Raw genomic sequence first — 19,633 nt, 5'->3', positions numbered from 1 at the left:
GGCATCATTAAGTTTCCCTTCCCTGTGTGAGAGGGCAGTCCAGCACAACCATTCCTGGTGGCAGGAGTCAAGTCGGAAGGAAAGTTTGGGTTTTCCAGCTAGTCAAAACAACGATGCGAGGTAGTATAAGTTGAAGATGTCAGTTCAACTCAGCATAGGAAGCAGAGGTAGGAGGGAATCAGAGATAGCTCAGCGTAGGAAACAGATGTAGAGGATAATCAGAGAAGGCTAGAGGAGAGGGAAGAAATGCAACCTTTTTGGAAAGTATCTGTAAGGTTTCATGCGCGTATTATTAATGGGTCATGCGCAACTTATCTACCGCATTCAGAACTTCCAGTGGTTCGATGGCTCGTTGACACTTGCATTCCACTATCAAATAGAACAAGATCTTGTATGTACCTGTCGCTTCATTTAAGTTGCATAATTTAGATATTACAAGAGTAACTATACTTCTAGCAACTTAACTGTAGATGTATACGAACTACACTAGTTTATTATTTCTCTATAGAGAGCTACTAGAGTAACCTTGTCTCCAAAACTTATATTTTTACAGCACAATAACGGTAAATGAATTCGTGGTGCAAAAGAGGAAGGAGGCTTGGGAATTGCACTGTTATTTAAAGGGGCTTGGATATTGATTAGTGGATTAAGAGCTTCATGGATGAATCAGGTGAACAGTGTGAGACAAAAGATCTGTAGCTAAGGTTTCGCCTATTTGGAAGGGCATCAGTAAGGAGCTCGATACATTTTGGAATAAGGAGCTTGATACATTTTGGAATACCACATTGGTAATGGAAAAAATATTCGATTCTAGGACTCATGGGCAGGCTTGATACCAAGGTTGTCAAGACTACTGTCATTTCACAATTGAACTGGAGAAATGTGAGATGGAATAATAAACTGTCTAGTCGACACTCTCTTCAAAAATCTAGATAACTTGAATTGATGCAGGATCCTTGTTTACCTTCATACCTTCAAGACTAGCAGATGCTCCAATATGGAAGCTAACTGATAATGGCACCTTCATTATGGACTGTAGTCACAGGTGCATTGACAATGAGGGTTTACTCTATCCTTACTACAAAGCTGTTCACAAAGCTTCTGTGCCAAAGAAAGTTTGCACCGAAAAACAGATTGCACACGGGGAAGATCCTTGCTAAAAAAAGGTTGGAGGTTGAGCTCTGATTGTCCATTTTGTAGAGCTAGCTTAGAAATAGTGTTGGATATTTCTATTAGGTGCTCGTTCTCTTTTTTTGGTGAATATTAGGTGCTCGTTATCTACAAGCATTTGGTTTGCTTGAATTTTGCCCTTTAATCTGGATGGTCAACCCCGAACCTTCATGCCCTATGGACTTCCCAGAGATGCAAGCAGTCAGTCCATCTATTAGAACATGGGATCAATTTCTTATGGCTCTTACCTGTCAAATTGGGCACGAAAGAAAAGCAAGGATCTCCCTTATGAAGAGTCTGTTTATCAGCATTGTTTTCAGCAAAAAAAACACCACACCTTCCGGTTTGGTGGCAAATTTTATGTTTGGATAAAATGATAGACAGTCGCAGAAAGCTCGGGAGCTCTCTGGCTCCATTGATGATTAACACTAATGAACCTTCACCACCATTGTGGTTTCATCTCTTTCTCTACATTTTTTTTTCTCTTTCATGTTTTTTTTCCTGTACACTCTCGTCTTTATACATATTGATATATAAATTTCTTGGAAGTACCTCACTTCCCTCATTATTTCCCAAAAATAATAAATGAATTCTTGCAATTTGAAAGGAAACACCTTCAGTATCTCAGAGAAAAGTGCACTTCTTATCATGTCCCCCAGCATGCCAGTCACATTCACTGTTTGTAAGACCATATGAGTTGCGGAAGCATGCCTCAGCTAACCTCGGCGTTCTCAAAGTGATGGTTTTTTTTAATGATCTGGCGCCGAGCTGAACCACAACCTCCATTCTCTTCTCATGTGAGTGCATTTCAACAGGCAGGGAGAATAGCAATCTCACTGGTTATCCAAATCAGTGAAAGAAGAGATGGGGAAAACAAGGAATTTTACAATGAACGTCCAGTTCTCTTGAGCATTGCAGAGAGGTATTGGAAAAGACAATCGCACTTCTCGCGGTGGTATTCAATCAATAAACATAACTGCTTTATGGCCTCCCTTTTCTCATCATTCTTGGCCAGCATCTCCTCTTCCTTCTCCTTCACCCTCTTCTCCAGATCCTCCATCTTCTTCTCAGACTCATGCATACTTTTCATCAACTTCTCCATGCCTTTTTCCTTCTCAGCCAACTTAGCTCCTAAACTCCCTGCCTCATCTTTTAACATCAAGATCATCCCATCCTTGCTTTCCAATCTCACTGTCAGCTCATGTTTCTCTTTCGTCAGCATTTCCTTCTCATAAATCTGCTCCTCCAACTTACTCTTCAGGATCTTTAGCTCTTCCGTACATATTAATAATTTACTTAGGATCCGACTGTGTTCTGGTTCAAAGAGGGTTTCTAGCTCATGTAGTCTGATATCCAAAGGCAAAATCTCAGAGTTGACAGCTGTTTTCACTCTTATGAGCTCATTTTCTAAGATATCCAACTTTTTGACAGATGTGTACATCTGTTCCTCAAGTTCTGCGCATTTCTCCTGCAGAACTTCCACCATCTTCTTATGTTTTTCTTCTTTCTCCTTCTTTTCAGTTTCATTTATTTCAAGCTTCTGGTTTGATAGGTGGAGCTGGACTTTGAGTGTTTGAACTTGTCCGTGCAACTTCGCAATCTCTTTATTGGCCTGTGCTCTTTCTGTTTCAGAAAGTGAGACTTTTTCGAAGAGTTCATTACGATTCTCCACCAAATTGCTAATTTGTTTCTTCTGCTCTTTGCTAACAGTCTCTGCACTATGCAATTTTGCATGCAACTCCCAATACTGATCTGTGAATTGCTTGCATGTCTTAAGCAATTGACGGAAGCTACTGCTCAGCTCTTCCAGCATAGTTTCCTGAATGGAAATTTTACTAATTGGCTTGTTTTCTAAGTCGTTCATCAAAATCTGATTTTCTGAGCATCCATCCCTAATAATTTTCATCTTTTCTTCCACTTTGTTTTTCTGGTTGTGCAGGAAATCTAGCTCCATTTGAAGTTCATTTGCATGGATGGATGCTTCCTTCAGTGCTACAAGCTTCTCACTGAGAGATAACACTTCAGCTCTTGTTTCTTCCAGCCTTCTCTCCAGATCAGTGTTTTTATTGTACACATCTTCATTATTTTGTTGCAGCATGTACTTTTCTTCCTTCAACTGTTGCAGCTCGATTTCTAGTTTCTTAACATTACACTCTGCCTGCTCTAACTCTGAGCTCAATGCATTTTTTTCCTCCCCTGCAGCTCCAATTTCTCTATTCCGATCAGTCAATTGGAGATTCATTGTTTCCAATTTAACATTCAGGTCATCAATTTCAATCTGCAACCGAGATTTACCAGATATTAGTTGTTCTGCTTCAGCCTTTAGGCCATCGATGATCTTCTCAGCCACCTCCAGCTTGCTTTTGTGCTCCTGCAGTATCGAATTTTTCTCATTCAACTGTTTCAGCTCATTCTCTAGTTCCTTATTGCAAGCATCTGCCTGCTTTAACTCTCTCATAGCCCTTGAATTTTTTGAGGTCAATGTGTTAATTTCGTCTGCTGCAGCTCCAAGTTCTTTGTTCAGACCAGTCACTTGGAGACTGGCTCCTTCCAATTCCAGACCCAGGTCATTGAGTTTGACAAGCAATTGAGATTTATCATTTTCTAGTTGTTCTATTTGAGCTTCCAAATCAATCAAATTGATTTCAGCCTGCTCTGTTTTGCTTGAAAGTGCTAGATTTTCTGTGGTCAATGAGATCTCATCATTTGTTGCCTCCAAGCTCTGCTTCAACTCAGATGCTTCCTGGGTTCTAGCTTTCAGTTCCTGCCTCAGGTCCTCATAATTAAGCAACAACTGGAAGTTCATATTCTTTATATTTTCTATTTCCATCATCAAGATTTGTTCTTTATCCCGTGCTTCTTGAGCCTTTTCAACAGCTTCCTTATGCTCGGATTTCAAAGCACAAAGTTCCTCAATTTTAGCTTTTATTTGCTGGTGCAGATCATCGACAATATCCTGCAATTTTGCTCGTTCATCTTTTAACACTTCAGAGTCCATTGTCAGATTTTTAATGGTGTACTCAGCCTCTTGTATCTGAGACGATGACCTTACAATCTCTGACTCCAAAGCTCTCTTCTCTTCTTCACTTGCTGCCAACTGCTGGTTCAGTTCATCTCCTTTTCTCTGAGAACCATCCAGCTTAAGTTTCAAACTTTCCTTCACAGACAACAACCGCTTCTTCTCTAAAGACAGCCTATCAGCAGTCAATTTCTGGTTCTTAATGGTATTCTCAGCCTCTTCTTGCATCTGATATGAGGACCTTAGAATCTCGGACTCCAAACCTCCCTTCTCTTTTTCACTAGTTGCCAATCTCTGGTTCAGTTCATCCCCATTTTTCTGAGAGTCCTCCAGCTTAAGTTTCAAATTTTCATTCTCAGACAACAACTGTTCATTCTCAGTAGACAGCCTATCACATTCATCTCTGAGGTCTGCCAAAGCTTTCTCTGCCTCCTGTATCTTGCTCCAAAATATGAAGCTTTCAGATCTCAATGCTTCCTTTTCTTTATTTGTATTGCTTAATTGGTGAATCAAAGAATCCACCAGCTGAGCTCTCTCTTCGATTTCTTGCTTCAATTCTCTATTATCAGATGCCAATTTGGATATCTCATCTTTCATCTGTTCATTTTCAAGTCTACATTCTTCTATATCTTTTTCTGCGTCATGCTCAGTTTGCAAGATTTTGACATTCTCAGCCATGGATTGGAGATTGTTCTCCAATTTTTCAACTACTGCTTGCCTTTCTGCTAAATTAGCTGAGGGTCTTTCAAAATCAGAAAGATTTGCAGACATTGTTGCAGCTCCAGCCTGCAGCTCAGTCTTTCTCCTTTTTGCATCCTCCAACTGTTCCTGCAAAGTTATGAAATCCTCTAATGAGGTCTGCACTTCCACATTCCCTTCTTGAATCTTGCTTGAATTAGAAATTTCATCCGGTCCCAAATCTGCTGAGTCTGATTCAGAAGAACCAAAAGTAGATGAAAAGCTTTCTTTGCCACTTTCATGATGAACTTTCTTCTTTAACTTCGTAGACAAACTGTCGTAATGTTCAAAGAGAGTTTGGTAGCCATTGTGAAAATCCTTGATAAGGGAAGCTAGTCCAGACTTGTTAAATGAATTTGCAGATGCATAACTCCCCTTCTCACTTATCAGCTTCATTATTTTCTCCATATTCTTCTCAATGTCTGCAACATGAAAAATATAACTGTTCTACTCACACTTGTTTTTTTGAAAAAAAAAGGTGCAATTGCATGGGAAAGAACCCCAGGTTAACTGAAATATACAATACCAGACTCTGGAACAATTGGAATATGTTTACATGTCAAAACTGGACAAACTGATAATGGAAATAACCATATGACAGCAACAGTCTTGTAGATTGTAGTTAATAAATTTTTAAAAAATGACAACAAATACTCGCACTTATTGTAAGAAAATATAAAATATATAAATAAATCAACCTCGTCTTATGATCTTAAGCTTTTAGGATAAGTGGCGATTTCAACATGGTATCAGAGCAGAGGTCCTGAGTTCGAACCCTGTCTCCGCACTCTTTGATCCCATTATTAAAAAATTTCATATGTTGGGCTCATTCTTTAAAAAGAAGTCCGGCCCACATGTGAGGAAGAGTGTAAGAAAATATAATATATATAAATAAATCTATCTCATCCTATAAGCTTAAGCTTGTAGGAAAAGTAGTGATTCCAACCCTTATATCAGAGATTACTCAAGAGAGAAGCTGGAAACATAGCCAGGCATCTTTTTGATCAATCTCAGCAAAAAAAAAAAAAAAGGATTTCTTTCAAAGGATTAAGAATGTAGTATGCAGACCTTATGCAGAAGCAGTACCTTTCTTGTTCTTCAATATTTCTGACTTTCTAGCAGCAATGCGGGTCCCAAATATGGAAGAAAAGAATTTCCTAAATCTGTGTCTCCTCTTCATCTCTAAAATCTTAGCTTCAATTAGAACCACCTCACAGTAGTCTCTAAGCAAAACTTATTTCTATTAACTTGTCTGTGTTTGAGCACATACGCACCAGGAATCTGAAAGATATAAGAAAATAAGTCTTTTCCAGGACAAGTATATGATAGCTGCATTCATATTTTTCATGCTATAAACTGCATGAGTAACAAATTGGCTCATAGAGTGAAACTAACATATAGAGAAAATTATCAAAAATTCATTGAAATTGATTTTCCTTTTTTTTTTCGGGGTGAAATGAACAGTTAAATGCACCATAAAATGCAGGGACAGCAAAATCTACAGAGACAGGTAAACAATGCCCCAAAAAGTTCCAATTATTACAATATGAGATGTCTTTCAATTCTACAGACTAAATAAAAGCTCATGTCAATTTTACTGCATACGAGATAGTTAACAGGCTTTGCATTTAAAAAATAGAATGCAGTAAGAAGATTCATTAACATGATAAAAATTCATGGTGAGCAGGGTATTAAACATTTTAGAATGTTTGCCAATGAAACCTAGAAAGAAAGAAAACGTGCTGGCTGATGAGCAGAAAACAAAATGTTAACACCTCAACTCTGCTTTCCACAGAAAGAATATACAGGAGAAATTTATGCTCTCCTGTAAATCTTAAACCAGAACAAGGAGGTTTGGTAGTGGTGTGGAAAAGTTGAAAGAAAATGTATCCTTTCATATGGAAATTATGTTCTGCATAGAGTCCTTGGAGCTCTGGATATGTGGCTGATTAGGTCATCCTCGTCATGGTTAAGATCTTGAATGACATCCATATCATCATTTACTACCTGGCTCCTTCTTCGATTTTTGTATCTTGTGTTGTATGATTCATCAAATTCAATTATTTTCTAGCAGAAATAAGAAAGCCGTCCCACAGTATAAGAAATTTGCCAACACATAGCTTTTTTATGGTACTTTATTGTTACTTTAGTTTTGATGTTTTACATAACTCTAGACATCAAATCCAATGGTTTGAACCATAACCTGTGTCAAAATGTCTCTTTTCATTGAAGACAACTCAAGATAGTCCAACCAACCCTGATGTCCCATGATAAATGGATCATGTTCTGCAAAACTGGCAAGGGACATCCGGGTATGGGTGCTTGATGAAGAAGGAATTAGATCTAAAGAATAACAAGCATTTGATCAAGAGGATTGTTGGTAGTGGTCAATTTCTGTTGCCTTTGGGAGATTTTATCTATATCATTTTTTTCCAATGAATTACTAAGTGTGGTTGTCAAACAAGCTCAACAATGTGTAATAAGGCAAGTCCTGTGTAAATAGAATTTTATTCTGTAAGCAATTCTACACTCAATCGAGGAAAGATTGTTTTTCACAGTATAACAACTAAAACGGATCTAAAAGTACTCAATAAGTTTTTTGACTTCTTACTGTAGTTAAAATTGAGAAACTCATGCAAATACTAACATAATAAGATAGCTATCGCACTAAGCTATGTTAGTCTCAAGGGTCAGATAAGTCATGGATCTACAATACAAATTGCTTTTCACTGAAATTTGCTGCATGTGTACAAGGTTCTAAGGTTTGATCACGACCAATTTGAAACACACCTAGTTTCAGAGTCCTGCTCAGTTTCAGTCAGTTTGAACTAATTTAAGTGGTTTTAGCCTTTTTTCTCCCAAATTTGATTGGTTTTGATTCTCTCCCTCACCCCCTCCTCTCTCTCTCTCTCTCTGTGTATGTATCTCTCTCCTTGTGTGCTCATGTACATATTTTTGTGTTTGTGACTTGTGAATGTGCGGGTACACACAGCCAGTGGAGACATGTCTGATAAAAAAGAAGGATCCCTTTTTGTGTGGTTCATTCTAGTGACAGCAATCCTAGTCTTATATCACTTCCAGTACTGGCAGGGGCAATTACTATGTTATTAACTGATTGAAACTTTAATACGACCTTCTCCGGTGCGAGCATGCACAAGATCTTGTGAGGATTTTCAAGGAGCATCATGTTGCTGGAATGGAGAGGCTTGGAGGACTGAATTCAGGACGAGATTGACAGCATCATTGCAGTGAAAAGCTTGAAAGGTTCTATTAAGATGACTACTATAATACTATTATTGGCTTTCTATGTTACTCTCACTTAGCTGTACGGCGACATCTGCAAGATCTCTTCTTGCTGTCAAATATTATTTTTCCTTGAATTCCTATTAAATTCTACAGGTATGTAAAATGGTGGCACAAGAATCCAAATTTAATGCTGTCAATGGCCCAGGCTTAACCTGCCCTAACAAGCCCTAGTAAACATGTCCTCCAGTGGCAAGCTTCCTGTTTATGGAATTGCTAAAAAATATATAATTGCAAATTTCTTCAAATTTGTTAGAAATGAGGCCCACATACAAATCATAATGGTTCAAATGCTCAAGAAGATCTGCACAGCCCCAGAGCAATAGAGAAGCTAGGCCTAGCACACTGTGCTAGACCGAATGCATCGCAGAAACCACCCAAAATGGGTGAGGCCCAGAAAATCCATCAGGCTGATATAAAATCCTCATAAATACACAAAAAAAATGATCTAGTTTGCTGTATCAAATAATGATAAAAAAAATAATCAAAGACCAGATTACAGGTCACCATCCCACCCCGCCACTGTTTCTCTACAAAGAAAAATATTGTCCATCAAGCTTTTCGTCCAATTCTCAATCTAGTTTCTTCTAACCTTCACTCAGATCATCCAAATTCAATACAGAAAAAAATATTTTGCCTTCAGATTGAACGACATAAAATCACATTTAAAACCAATAAAAGGAATAGAACCGCAAAGCACAAATCGCAGCATATCCGCTAAAAATTCATAGCATTCAGATCCAAAACAAACGATTTCATCAATATCTCTCCTTTATTGAACTCAAAAATACCAAAAATCAAGAAATAGAACCATACCTCAAATGTTTTCTCCTCCCAAGAAGAGAAAACAAAAGGCGGCGGAAGATCTGAAACAACCGAAGCAAACCAATCACGAGCTCCACTTATCTGAATTAAAAAACCGTATCTTTTGAGCCCGATAATTTGTCAAAACCCTAAAAACAGCTATTGGGAAAAAATGAAGGAAAAAAACCCACCTGAAGGGCGCGAATAAAAGATGGAGAAGGGATTATACTTTTGAAACTTCTCAAATATGTCTTTGTGAATCCGGCAGCAAGATTCAGTGTTTTTTTTATTTTTGGTAAACCGAATTTATTAAACCATGCTGCAATAAATACAACCGGAGCCACGGAAACGACCTCTCGGCACGCGGACAAGGCTCCCAGTGGCGGGAATCCTCGCACACCGAACCTCGTTTTCTTTTTTTCGAAAAAGACAGTTACAGTTTACTCCACGGTCAAAATCTAATGTTCCAATTATCGGATTTATAGAAAACAAGTGGTAACAAATTGTTGGGAGATCTGATTCTATGGATGGAGGAGGAAGACAACAAGGATTGGACGGTCTGCAATGCACGTCGACTGCTGATAGGCCATCTGATGGATGCCACATGGGCTCACTGTTGCAATGGTCTTGATGTAATTGAATTCGGAGCAATTTGTTTGGATTGAATACATAGGATGGGGAACATCGAGGTGGTAGCACGGTGGGAACGGGGCTTTGAGTCCACTTAAGTGGCCCAGGTTCGAAACGTGCGTCGATTAAATGTGGGAATCGGATATCTCCGTCTGGTTTGCTCGTTGGAGTAAATATTTGGTATACTGTTACTTACGTGGTGCTGATGTGACATACACATACGAGAATAGGACTGTCATGCTGGCGGGGCTCTGCCACGGATGAGAAGAATATGAGTAAAAAATGTTCTATCTGCATCGAACACTCTCCAATGAAGAGAGGGCCCAGTGTGGGTTGCTACGCGAGCATGGTTCTTCTCACCCTTTCTTTCTTTTTTTTTTCCTTAAGCCAAAAAAAAAAAAGACATAGGATGGGGTATTCGGATGAGACAATATTATCAGTTTGTTTATTGAGGTAATGTCCAATAACTGGGCTAACGGTACCAGTTTAGAAGATCCCATGCAGCTTGCATGCGAAGTGATGGCCATGCCAGCCACCAAACGATGGCACATGTGGACATATGGGCCTCATAATATTTAGAGTGTTCGGCAATTCTCAAACTGGTACTAGGTTGTAATGGAGATCAGGTCCTCCTCCTATTAACACTTATACCGCTGCTTGTGCAGGTCAAAAGAGCATGTTAATGCCATGGTAGCGATGATATAAACAAGATGCTACCGCTCTGAGTAGGGATGAAAGTGGATCAGATAATATTCGTTTAGATCTATTTTTATATCCGAATTTATTCGAATATAAATAGAAATTTGAGCATCCGATTAATATTCATATATGTATCTATATCCGTTAAAGAAAAATGGATATAAATAGATAACTATTCAATCTCTATCCAATTATTTGATTTTATTTGTAACCCTATTTAATTTTATATGGCACTCATAAATATTTTTTTAAAAAATAAGTAACTATGCTAACATACTATTAACTTGATTTATAATCCACTTAGTAATATCTTTAATTTTGTAGTCATAAAATTTTTATCTGATTTATTCCATATTGATAGCTATACTTTCGGTATCATTTATATCCATATCTGTTTAAAAGAAATATGGATAGAAATTTTTGCATCCGACTAACATCTATATCCGTACCTGTATTCGTCAAACAAAATAAATATGGATATGGATATACTAGTATCAAATCCATATCTGATCCGATTTCAGGCTTAGCTCTTGGATAAATTAGGTGTAGTGCAATTCATGTAGGGTCAAGGCATTGGTTTAGGGCACTCAAAAGGAAAGATGATAATTGACATGCAGCCAGCTTGCGCCTCATTATGCCTCTAACATCAGAGTACGATAGTAGATGTTTCTGTAAGTCATGCATAAAGATAACATAGTGACCGCAATAAACACAATGAAAAATTTGAAAAATTTGAAAAATTTGAAAAATGAAAAATAATTAAATTTGAGACAAACAGGTGAACTAATAATAAAGCTTAACCTAAATACAAGTCAGATGATTTACCAAGAACATGATACGGACAAAATTGTGAAAACCTCTTATCAAAAGAAAGGAGAGCTGCAAGCATTTTTCTTTTTAGAAATATAATTTCTGGGAAGCAGATTTCTAAAAAAAGGATGCTTGGAAAAATACTTTTGGTATGTTTGGTTGACCATAAAAAAGTGACAGATTTCCATAGTGCTTATGTTTGGTTGACCATCCACTTTCCTAAAACAGTTATGTATAATTCCTATTATATCTTTAATAAAAATTAGATATTTAATATCTCTTTAATGCTGAAGGGCTTTTTTAGGAAAAAATAAAAATGGAGTAATTTCCGACTCATTAGAAAGTAACTTTCCCACATTTTTCATAAAATGTGGGGATCATATTCCCATGTGAATACAACTTTTCCATCTCTCTTCTTTGAAAACTCTAACCAAATAAAAGGCATCTCATTACTTTCCCGTTAACTACACTTTCCCCCAACTTTTTCCGCAAACCAAACGAGCCCAAAATATGGAAATTATATTCGCATGGGAATACAATTTTTCATTTTTTCTTCTTTGAAAACTCCAACCAAACAAGAGGCATCTCATTACTTTCTCATTGACCATACTTTCTTCCCTTCTTTTCTCGCAAACCAAACGAGCCGTTAGAGAAAACATGTATTCTTTTGAAGCATAGGAGGAAAAAAAAAACCCATAGCATTCCGAACGCAATAAGATAGTTGAAATCAAGTTCGTGCAAGCTCGGTTAAGATACACCTATGGTCATTGAAATCACTGACCAGAACTTCCTAGGAACTTGGACGCGCGCCGAGAAAGCTGGATTCTGACCTGAGAAAAGGTTGTTGTATCAGGCAGTACAAGGAGAATTATTTATTGACTTCGCGCCCTAAAAGAAAGCTTGTTTCCAAAATGATGGCTGGAGGTTGTGAGGGCAATTTTTTTTTTTTCAATTAGTATTTTGTTTTCCAAATCATGTCATGTTGATCGTCAATGTATTTTTAAATTTTTATTTTTGTATAGAAGAATTAATTTTAGGATGAAGTTTAACATTTTGGAGCTTGAATTTACCACCTCACATATGACCTCCCTTGTGTACATAAGATGCTTTCTACTGTGTATGTTGGACTTTGACCAATCTATTCTATTATTTTTTATTTATATCTAAAATGGGGGTATCATAATGGTAGAGCCCTCCATTCACGTCGTGGCACCTATATTAATAACACTAATATTAATATACTTGTATCATTAAAGTTCATTACTTAATATATAATATATGTTAATGGTATTAGTTTTAATACATAATTTATTGCTAAATATGCAATAAAAGTTATTGAAACTTTCTATATATTATAATTTATTGCATTGTCACATTGTCTTTTAAAAATAGTTTTAAAAGAAAGAGAAAATATATATCCCGCTATCATGCGGGAGTGATATTAATAACATTAATAAAAAATTTTACATGGAGACTTAGGGCTCGTTTGGTTCGCAAGAAGTATTTTTCCTTCTAGGAATATGATTTCTGGGAAACAAATTCCTAGGAAGAGGATGCCTAAGAAAGTATTTTTGGCATGTTTGGTTGACCATGGGAAAGTGACAAATTTTCAAAGTGCTTATGTTTGGTTGGCCATCCACTTTCCTAGGAAAGTTATGTATAATTTCTATTATGTCCTTAATAAAAATTAGGTCTTTAATATTTCTTTAATGCTTTTTTAATGCTGAAAGGTTTTTTTGGGAAAAAATAAAAATAAAGTGATTCCCACCTTATGGGAAAGTAATTTTTTCATGTTTTTAATGAGAAAGACTTTCTCATGGAATGTGGGAATCATATTCCCATGGGAATACAACTTTTCCATCTCTCTCCTTTGAAAACTCCAACCAAACAAAAGGCATCTCATTACTTTTCCGTTGACCACACTTTTCTCCTTTCTTTTCCTGCGAACCAAACGAGCCCTTAGCGTGTACAGAGTTCTCCATCTGGCATTAACGATGTTGGTATTAATGCTGGAGTTCAAATTTATTACTTTATGTGCAACATAAATTAAATTAATGAAGTATTCTGGTTATTATAATTTGTTACACTATTATATTGCATTTGGAAAAAAAGATAAAAAATCATACCCCATGTATCATGTAGGTTATATGCTAGTCATATCCTAATCGATGTTTGTCATATTTATGTGAGACAAGCTGTATTAACGGGTAATCACTTAGGTTTACAAGATATTCTATCTTGCTCAAAAAATTCTTAAGTATGCTTTAGTAATAAAAAATATGGTTGGAAGATTTGTGTTGCCCAGTAGATACAAGCCAAGAGGGGGGGTGAATTGGGTCTTTTAAAAACTTTTAACCTACTTCTAAAAGTTTTTGATTAATTATGCTAAGTTGTATAGATGCACAGTGAAAGTTAAACTTAGCAACAGTTTGTTGTATAGAATGTGACTTGATTGAATATGCTTGCTACTAAAGAATTCACGGATAATAGTTAAGCATGCAATTTATCTAAGTGAGTAAGTGTGTACGTTAGACAATAACAAGAAGCATTACAAACACAACAAACATATAGTGGTTCGGTGCACCCCAGCACCTACATCCACTCCCCAAGACCTCTTGGGAATTTCACTATAATCCTATAGATTACAGCCGGTTGTTTTACAAGCTCACAACCCAACTTGTTGTTTTACGAGCGCACAACGAACTCGGTCGGTTTTCCCAGGCTCACCGACTAGAACCACCCCGATTGTTTTTCCGGGATCACAATCGAACCCTTACACCGTTGGTTTCAACCTAGGCTCACCAACAAACCTATTACCGTTGGTTTTCCCTTTGGCTCACCAACAAACCTTAACCCCTTGATTCAATCCCTTGATTGAATCAAGTTACAAGATATTAAAACAAAGGTTTAAAAACAAATCAAAGCTTCTTAAACAAGCAAATATAACAATATAACCAAATAGAGTAAAGAGAAGCCCTCAAACAAGTTTTAAAGATGAAGGAGCTCGGCTTCTTCTTTACTTGACCCTCTTCTGATTTGGCACGAAGTAGAGGATCACCGAGGCAGCACATGGTGGAGAGGAAGCTTTGGGATTCGCTTGGATGCTTTTCTTCTCTCTATTTCACTTTGGATGGCCCTTTTGTGCTTATGGGAGATTTCCCTTGTAATCTCTTTGAGATCTCTTCTCTAAATGTTCTTTCCCACTTCCATAAGTTCTCCCTTAGCTCTCTTCTTGTTTTTATAGCTTTAGATGGCGTGGAAACAAGAATATAGCCGTTAGAGACAAAAATAGAGCCGTTGGACATAGTCTGCACTTCCTGACAATATTACCGTTGGGATCGGAGTCGACTCGCGCGATCAGGAGTCGACTCGTCTGTTGCAGGAGTCGACTCGTGCTTTACTGGAGACGACTCGGCCACTGTTCCAAATTTGAATTATTGTGCATCCTCGACTGGGAGTCGACTCGACTTAACCCGGAGTCGACTCGCCAACATCTGGAGCTGACTTGGCATTTTCGGAGTCGGCTCATCCCATGAATTCAGAGGACATTCTTTCTGATTTTCTTTCTCGAGTCGACTCGGATTCTCTTGGAGTCGACTCGGCTCTCAGAGCCCGAAAACTGATCCTCTGTATTTTTGGCTTGTCTGGTCTTGGAGTCGACTCAAATTGTTCCGGAGTCGACTCGGCTCTCAGTTTTCGAAACACAGCCTTCTACCATCTTGGTGTAGCGCTGCCTTGGAGTCGACTCGAGCTGTCTGGGAGTCGACTCGAATCTCAGAGTCCGAAAACTGCCCTCTGACTTTTTCTTTGTGTTCCACTGAGAGTCGACTCTCGCTTTTTTGGAGTCGACCCGCCAACCATTGGAGTCGACTCGTGTTCCACAGGAGTCGACTCGAATCTCAGGGTCGAAAATCGCTCTCTGACTTTTCTGCCTGTTTCACCCTGGAGTCGACTCGTTCTACTCTGGAGTTGACTCGACAAGCATCGGAGTCGACTCGAATTCCTCAGGAGTCGACTCGAAGACTATTCTTTTGAATTTTCCTTTGAATTTGCTCCTCCAAATTGAATCCTTTGAACTTGAAACTTGGGCCAATAATTTGTAACTTTCTTCCAACTTTTCTTGAGAGCTTTGGAGGCCTTCTTGTGTTCTTCCAACTTGCTATGTTCCTTGCAAAATAAATATCTTTCTCCTTGCAACACAAACATTAGTATTTATACTTCAAGGTTTTGTGATCATCAAAATCAATCTTTAGGTCATCAGTCTCCCCCTTTTTGATGATGACAAAACTTGGAGTATATGCAATATAAAATATATTGTGTTCTAGAAGTAATACATAGCTAAGTTGCATGAAGTAGAAAACATATATATGTAAAAACATACTTCATGATAATGCTTTAGATTTAATCAGCTTAACACAATCAACATATTTCAATTTAAGCTGATTTGTATTCAATTCAAAACATAAAGCATTATGAGCATATACTTAGATATTTCTCCCCCTTTTTGACAACATCAAAAAGGTAGTGAAACATTAAGCACAAAGATCAGAATACTCAAATAAGATTAATCATATATGAATCATATATGAATTATATAACTCAAGGCAATAATATTAGAATCAGATTAATGAGTATAGATCAGAGCCAATTAAGATAATTTCAGAGCAAAACACATCGAATGTGATTTCAAGAAGATTTCTAATTTGATACCACAGATAGTTTTCTAATTAAGTGTAGGTGGAATCTTTCTTAAGTTAATTCAAGAAGTACCACAAATGATATTCAAGGAAAACACGAATGGAAATCTAACCTCTCTTCAATAATAAGTATGAAAGCTTGTTCATTTAAGATCTTTTGCCCAATCTATTAAGTATTTTATCAACATGAGAACAATTTAATTAATTTTCAGAGTAAAAGATCAAAACTTATATACTTGAAAGACATAATGTTGGATCATTAATTTTTAATGACTTCAAAGTTCTTTTATGATAATAAGAGCATTGGGGCACAAGTACCAAAATATGCAGTTTTTGATACATCTTAGAGCTCTTTTACAAACTTTCTTTTATTCTTTTAGAAAATAAGCACAATTTGATATATATATAGAGATATGAATTGGCACAAAATTGAAGTTCTAAAGAGCAAGCCAATTAGGACTCATTAGTGAATTCCAAAATAGATTTTCTATGAGATACTCTAGAAAATTCAACACATTATTCTCCCCCTTTTTCATTAAGTTAGAGGCTCTTAAGATCAACTATTTGAATTGTAATTTGGTTCATGATTGATGCATAGGATATACTAACCAAATAACAAGCCTCAAGGTGTATCGTAAAAATTTTCAGATTTAAATTTCAGATGATAAATATTGGAGAGCATTAGGATCACTTTTCATTTAGTATTCTTTCTCTCTCCTTTAGTTATGGATTTATGCGATTTAGCTTCATATGATCTTTCCTTCTGAAATTTTCTTTCTCCCCCTTAATTGATCATTCCATTTAAGAGTTTAGAATTTGAAGATAATGTTCAATAAAATTGTCAATCTCAAAACAAATATATTTTCTATAAGTATCAGCTTATTTTCATAAGACTCAATGTTTGAGATAAGACAACCTTTATAGACAACTATTAAAGCAAGTCTTGCAATATAAGAAGGTTCATCAAAATCAATCCATAAAAATCAAGGTATGAGATACTGAATATCTAAAGCTCCCCCTCAAAAGATGCATTCTTCTTTAATCATTCTTTTCTATTGTTGAATTTCAGATTTTAATGTTAAACGTGAATAAACCTGAAACTTTATGATATCAAGAATGTAGAGTGATCTAGAATTATTCAAAATTTATAGTAATCACTCTTTCTAATCCTTTAAGAACAAGTTATGCTTTCTCCTAATCTTAGAGAAAAATGTATAGAAATATTAATCAGAAGATGATTCATTTGAAGCTCAGTTTCTTTCAAAGGCATTTACATTTTCTTTCTTTTAGAATCATTCGAGTGAGCTGAAATATTTCTTGCTTTAAGATCATTCACTCTATTCTGTCTTTAATAATGTAGGAGAGAAAAACATATAGATGATCATTGAAATATATATATTTATAGAACTCAATTTCTTAATCACAGTTTTTCAGCAATGTATACATGAAGCCCAATAGATTTTTTTAATATCAAAATAAAATCATATATTCAAAAATATTTACTTGCAATCAAGATCATTGAAAGCCACATCATTTAGGCCAATATTAGTATACTTTGAAGATAAGAAATGATATGTTTCGGATGCGTATTGGAGCAATCAACCAAAGGCATCAAAATTAATTCTGTTTTTTTTTTCTTTCATTAAGATTTTATTTAGAAATCATATGAGTTTAAGCTTTTATACAAAATCAGATTCTGAATTTTCATAAGAATCTCCAAGAAGGCTCTCAAAATTTGAGATATGTATCTTCTACTTTGTAGCTCATCTTAAATTACTAAGATTGAAAACACATATTTCAATAACATTAGAGCACTTTCAGAATCTTTGTATTTAGTATTGAGTTTCGATACAAAATGGAGGATATTTTAACAAGTATTAGGATATTATGTATCAAAGTTAGGCAAGTAGAAAGATAGATCAAGATCAATTCATTTTGCCTAAATAGAGATATCTTTCTCTTCTCATTTCAACTTTCACATTTTAACGATGATTGTAAATGACAAATCTGAATTTTCTTACCAAACAAAAATTTTATGTAGTATTTCAAACAATCAGTCAAATTGTCCAAGCATGAAGCATTACAAAATATTGAGAATCCATAATTTAAAGCATCATGCCATATGCAAAATATATTATGTGTTAAGTCATGCATTAGAATATTAAGAGTAAGAATGTTAAGGATCAAAATCAATTTTTTTTTCAAATAAACTCCCCCAATTTAAATATAATTTTGCACTGATTTCATCCTTAAAGTGTGTTTTCAAGTGATTAAAAAATTTGACTTGATTCTTCTTATATACTTTCATTTACTTTGTCTTTCATTTATAACTTTCTTATGCTCTAAACTCTATTTGCTCCCTATCCGGTGGAGTTGGGAAGGGGCACGAGGTACTACCACTAGCCTCCCTCTTGTGCCGTCCCTAATATGCCCTACATCGAACAGTTGGGTCAAATAGTGCCGGGTACTACCACTAGCCTTCCCATTGGCACCATCCCTATGATGAGCAATATAGAAATGTTAAAATGTTCACTTCAAACTCTCCCTGTTTAAGTGTAATTAATTACGGATTTTATCCCTTCCAAAAGAATGCTCACACAATTCTCACAAATGTGCCGAATATATTATGCTTGTTTTGCTTTTCCTTAAGATTGGAGTATTTGCCTTTACTTAGATTTTACTTCTCTTGAATAATATCCATTTTCTTTTCTTTATCTCTCTCTCTTTTTGTTATTCTCAAGTAATTTACATGAAAGAGCAGAATAAAGAAATAATCTTATGTATCATATAGATGTATATCATGCAAACAACATTTTCATTGTGCTCAAGGATTCATAACTTCTCACAAGTTATTTTACATCAAAATTTTAAGCATATACTTGTGTATTTCATGGTTATGATATAGGCAAAGAAATAATTTAGTTTGGGCAAACCATGAAACAGTTTCTAAAAGTATAAGTCAGTCAATACATATATATAGACATGATATCAAAAATTAATAATTAAAGAATTTAATCATGCCATAATAAGATTTAAGTTATTGACTTTGCTCAATTAATTTATGAGAGAGGTATCTAAAATTACCTATTCATTCTATATTCTTCAAACCAAACTAGATTTCTTATGTGTGAACTTTTGGCTGAAGAAGGTCCTCTCTCTTATTTGCATGTGAATGTATATTGTATCTTACGTGGAGGTGTCCTTCAAGTTGAAATCTCTTATTTTCTTGCTCAAGGATCCTGCAAACTCCTTTTCTTTCTTGAAAGAAAGTCATTAGTTTCTTCAAGATACAAAACATTCATCCAACATATTTTTAACTAGATGACTCAATATAAGATATGACAATAGTTGAATGTTGAGTCACTTTACTCAAGAGATTGCCTAAATATAAGCAAGTACATATCACTTGAACTAAAGAGATAGTTTCATTAACCAAGATGGTTCAAGGACAAGCATGTGAGGCAATAGAAAGATTCATCAAGATCAAATCAATTTCTTATTTTCAAAATCAATTTAGCTTAGATTCTATTTGCTTAAGATAATTATCAATAAGGCATGCTAGCTAAGTTTTGATCAAATTGCCTTAAACAATTATTTCTATCAAAATTCAGATTATGATTCATTTGTTATCAATAAAATATGATTCATTAGAGTTAGATAGAAGTCTTGCACAAGGGCACATAATGAGCATACAATCTGGTCTACTAGCTGTATGATAATACAGTTATTCTATCATGCTTCAATACAGCTTTAAAACAATAGA

General features: G+C 35.8%; 1 protein-coding gene and 1 long non-coding RNA gene across 2 annotated transcripts; both read right to left on the bottom strand.

Annotated features, from left to right (window-relative positions):
- Positions 1-1,689: 1,689 nt before the first annotated feature.
- On the bottom strand, positions 1,690-5,335 carry LOC103713503 (uncharacterized). The gene has a single exon (XM_089928248.1). The coding sequence runs from the start codon at positions 5,333-5,335 to the stop codon at positions 2,054-2,056; it is 3,282 nt and encodes a 1,093-aa protein (XP_089784374.1). The 3' UTR covers positions 1,690-2,053.
- A 671-nt stretch (positions 5,336-6,006) lies between these two features.
- LOC149768809 (uncharacterized) lies at positions 6,007-9,400 on the bottom strand. Its single transcript, XR_016397877.1, has 3 exons — positions 9,226-9,400; positions 9,047-9,136; positions 6,007-6,208 (listed from the first exon to the last, which is right to left on the bottom strand). It is a non-coding gene; the product is annotated as an uncharacterized LOC149768809 (long non-coding RNA).
- Positions 9,401-19,633: the final 10,233 nt, after the last annotated feature.

The sequence above is a fragment of the Phoenix dactylifera genome, chromosome 1, assembly GCF_051530095.1.
Source record: "Phoenix dactylifera cultivar Ajwa chromosome 1, Ajwa_hap1_PhDact_Kaust_v1.1, whole genome shotgun sequence".
NCBI classification, from domain to species: domain Eukaryota; kingdom Viridiplantae; phylum Streptophyta; class Magnoliopsida; order Arecales; family Arecaceae; genus Phoenix; species Phoenix dactylifera.
Note: the sequence above shows the minus strand (reverse complement) of the source record. Positions and strands in the feature narration are given on the sequence as shown.

What these genes read in the sequence shown, in the direction of transcription:
- LOC103713503 (XM_089928248.1), bottom strand. Translation starts at nt 5,335, where the DNA reads ATGGAGAAAATAATGAAGCTGATAAGTGAGAAGGGGAGTTATGCATCT.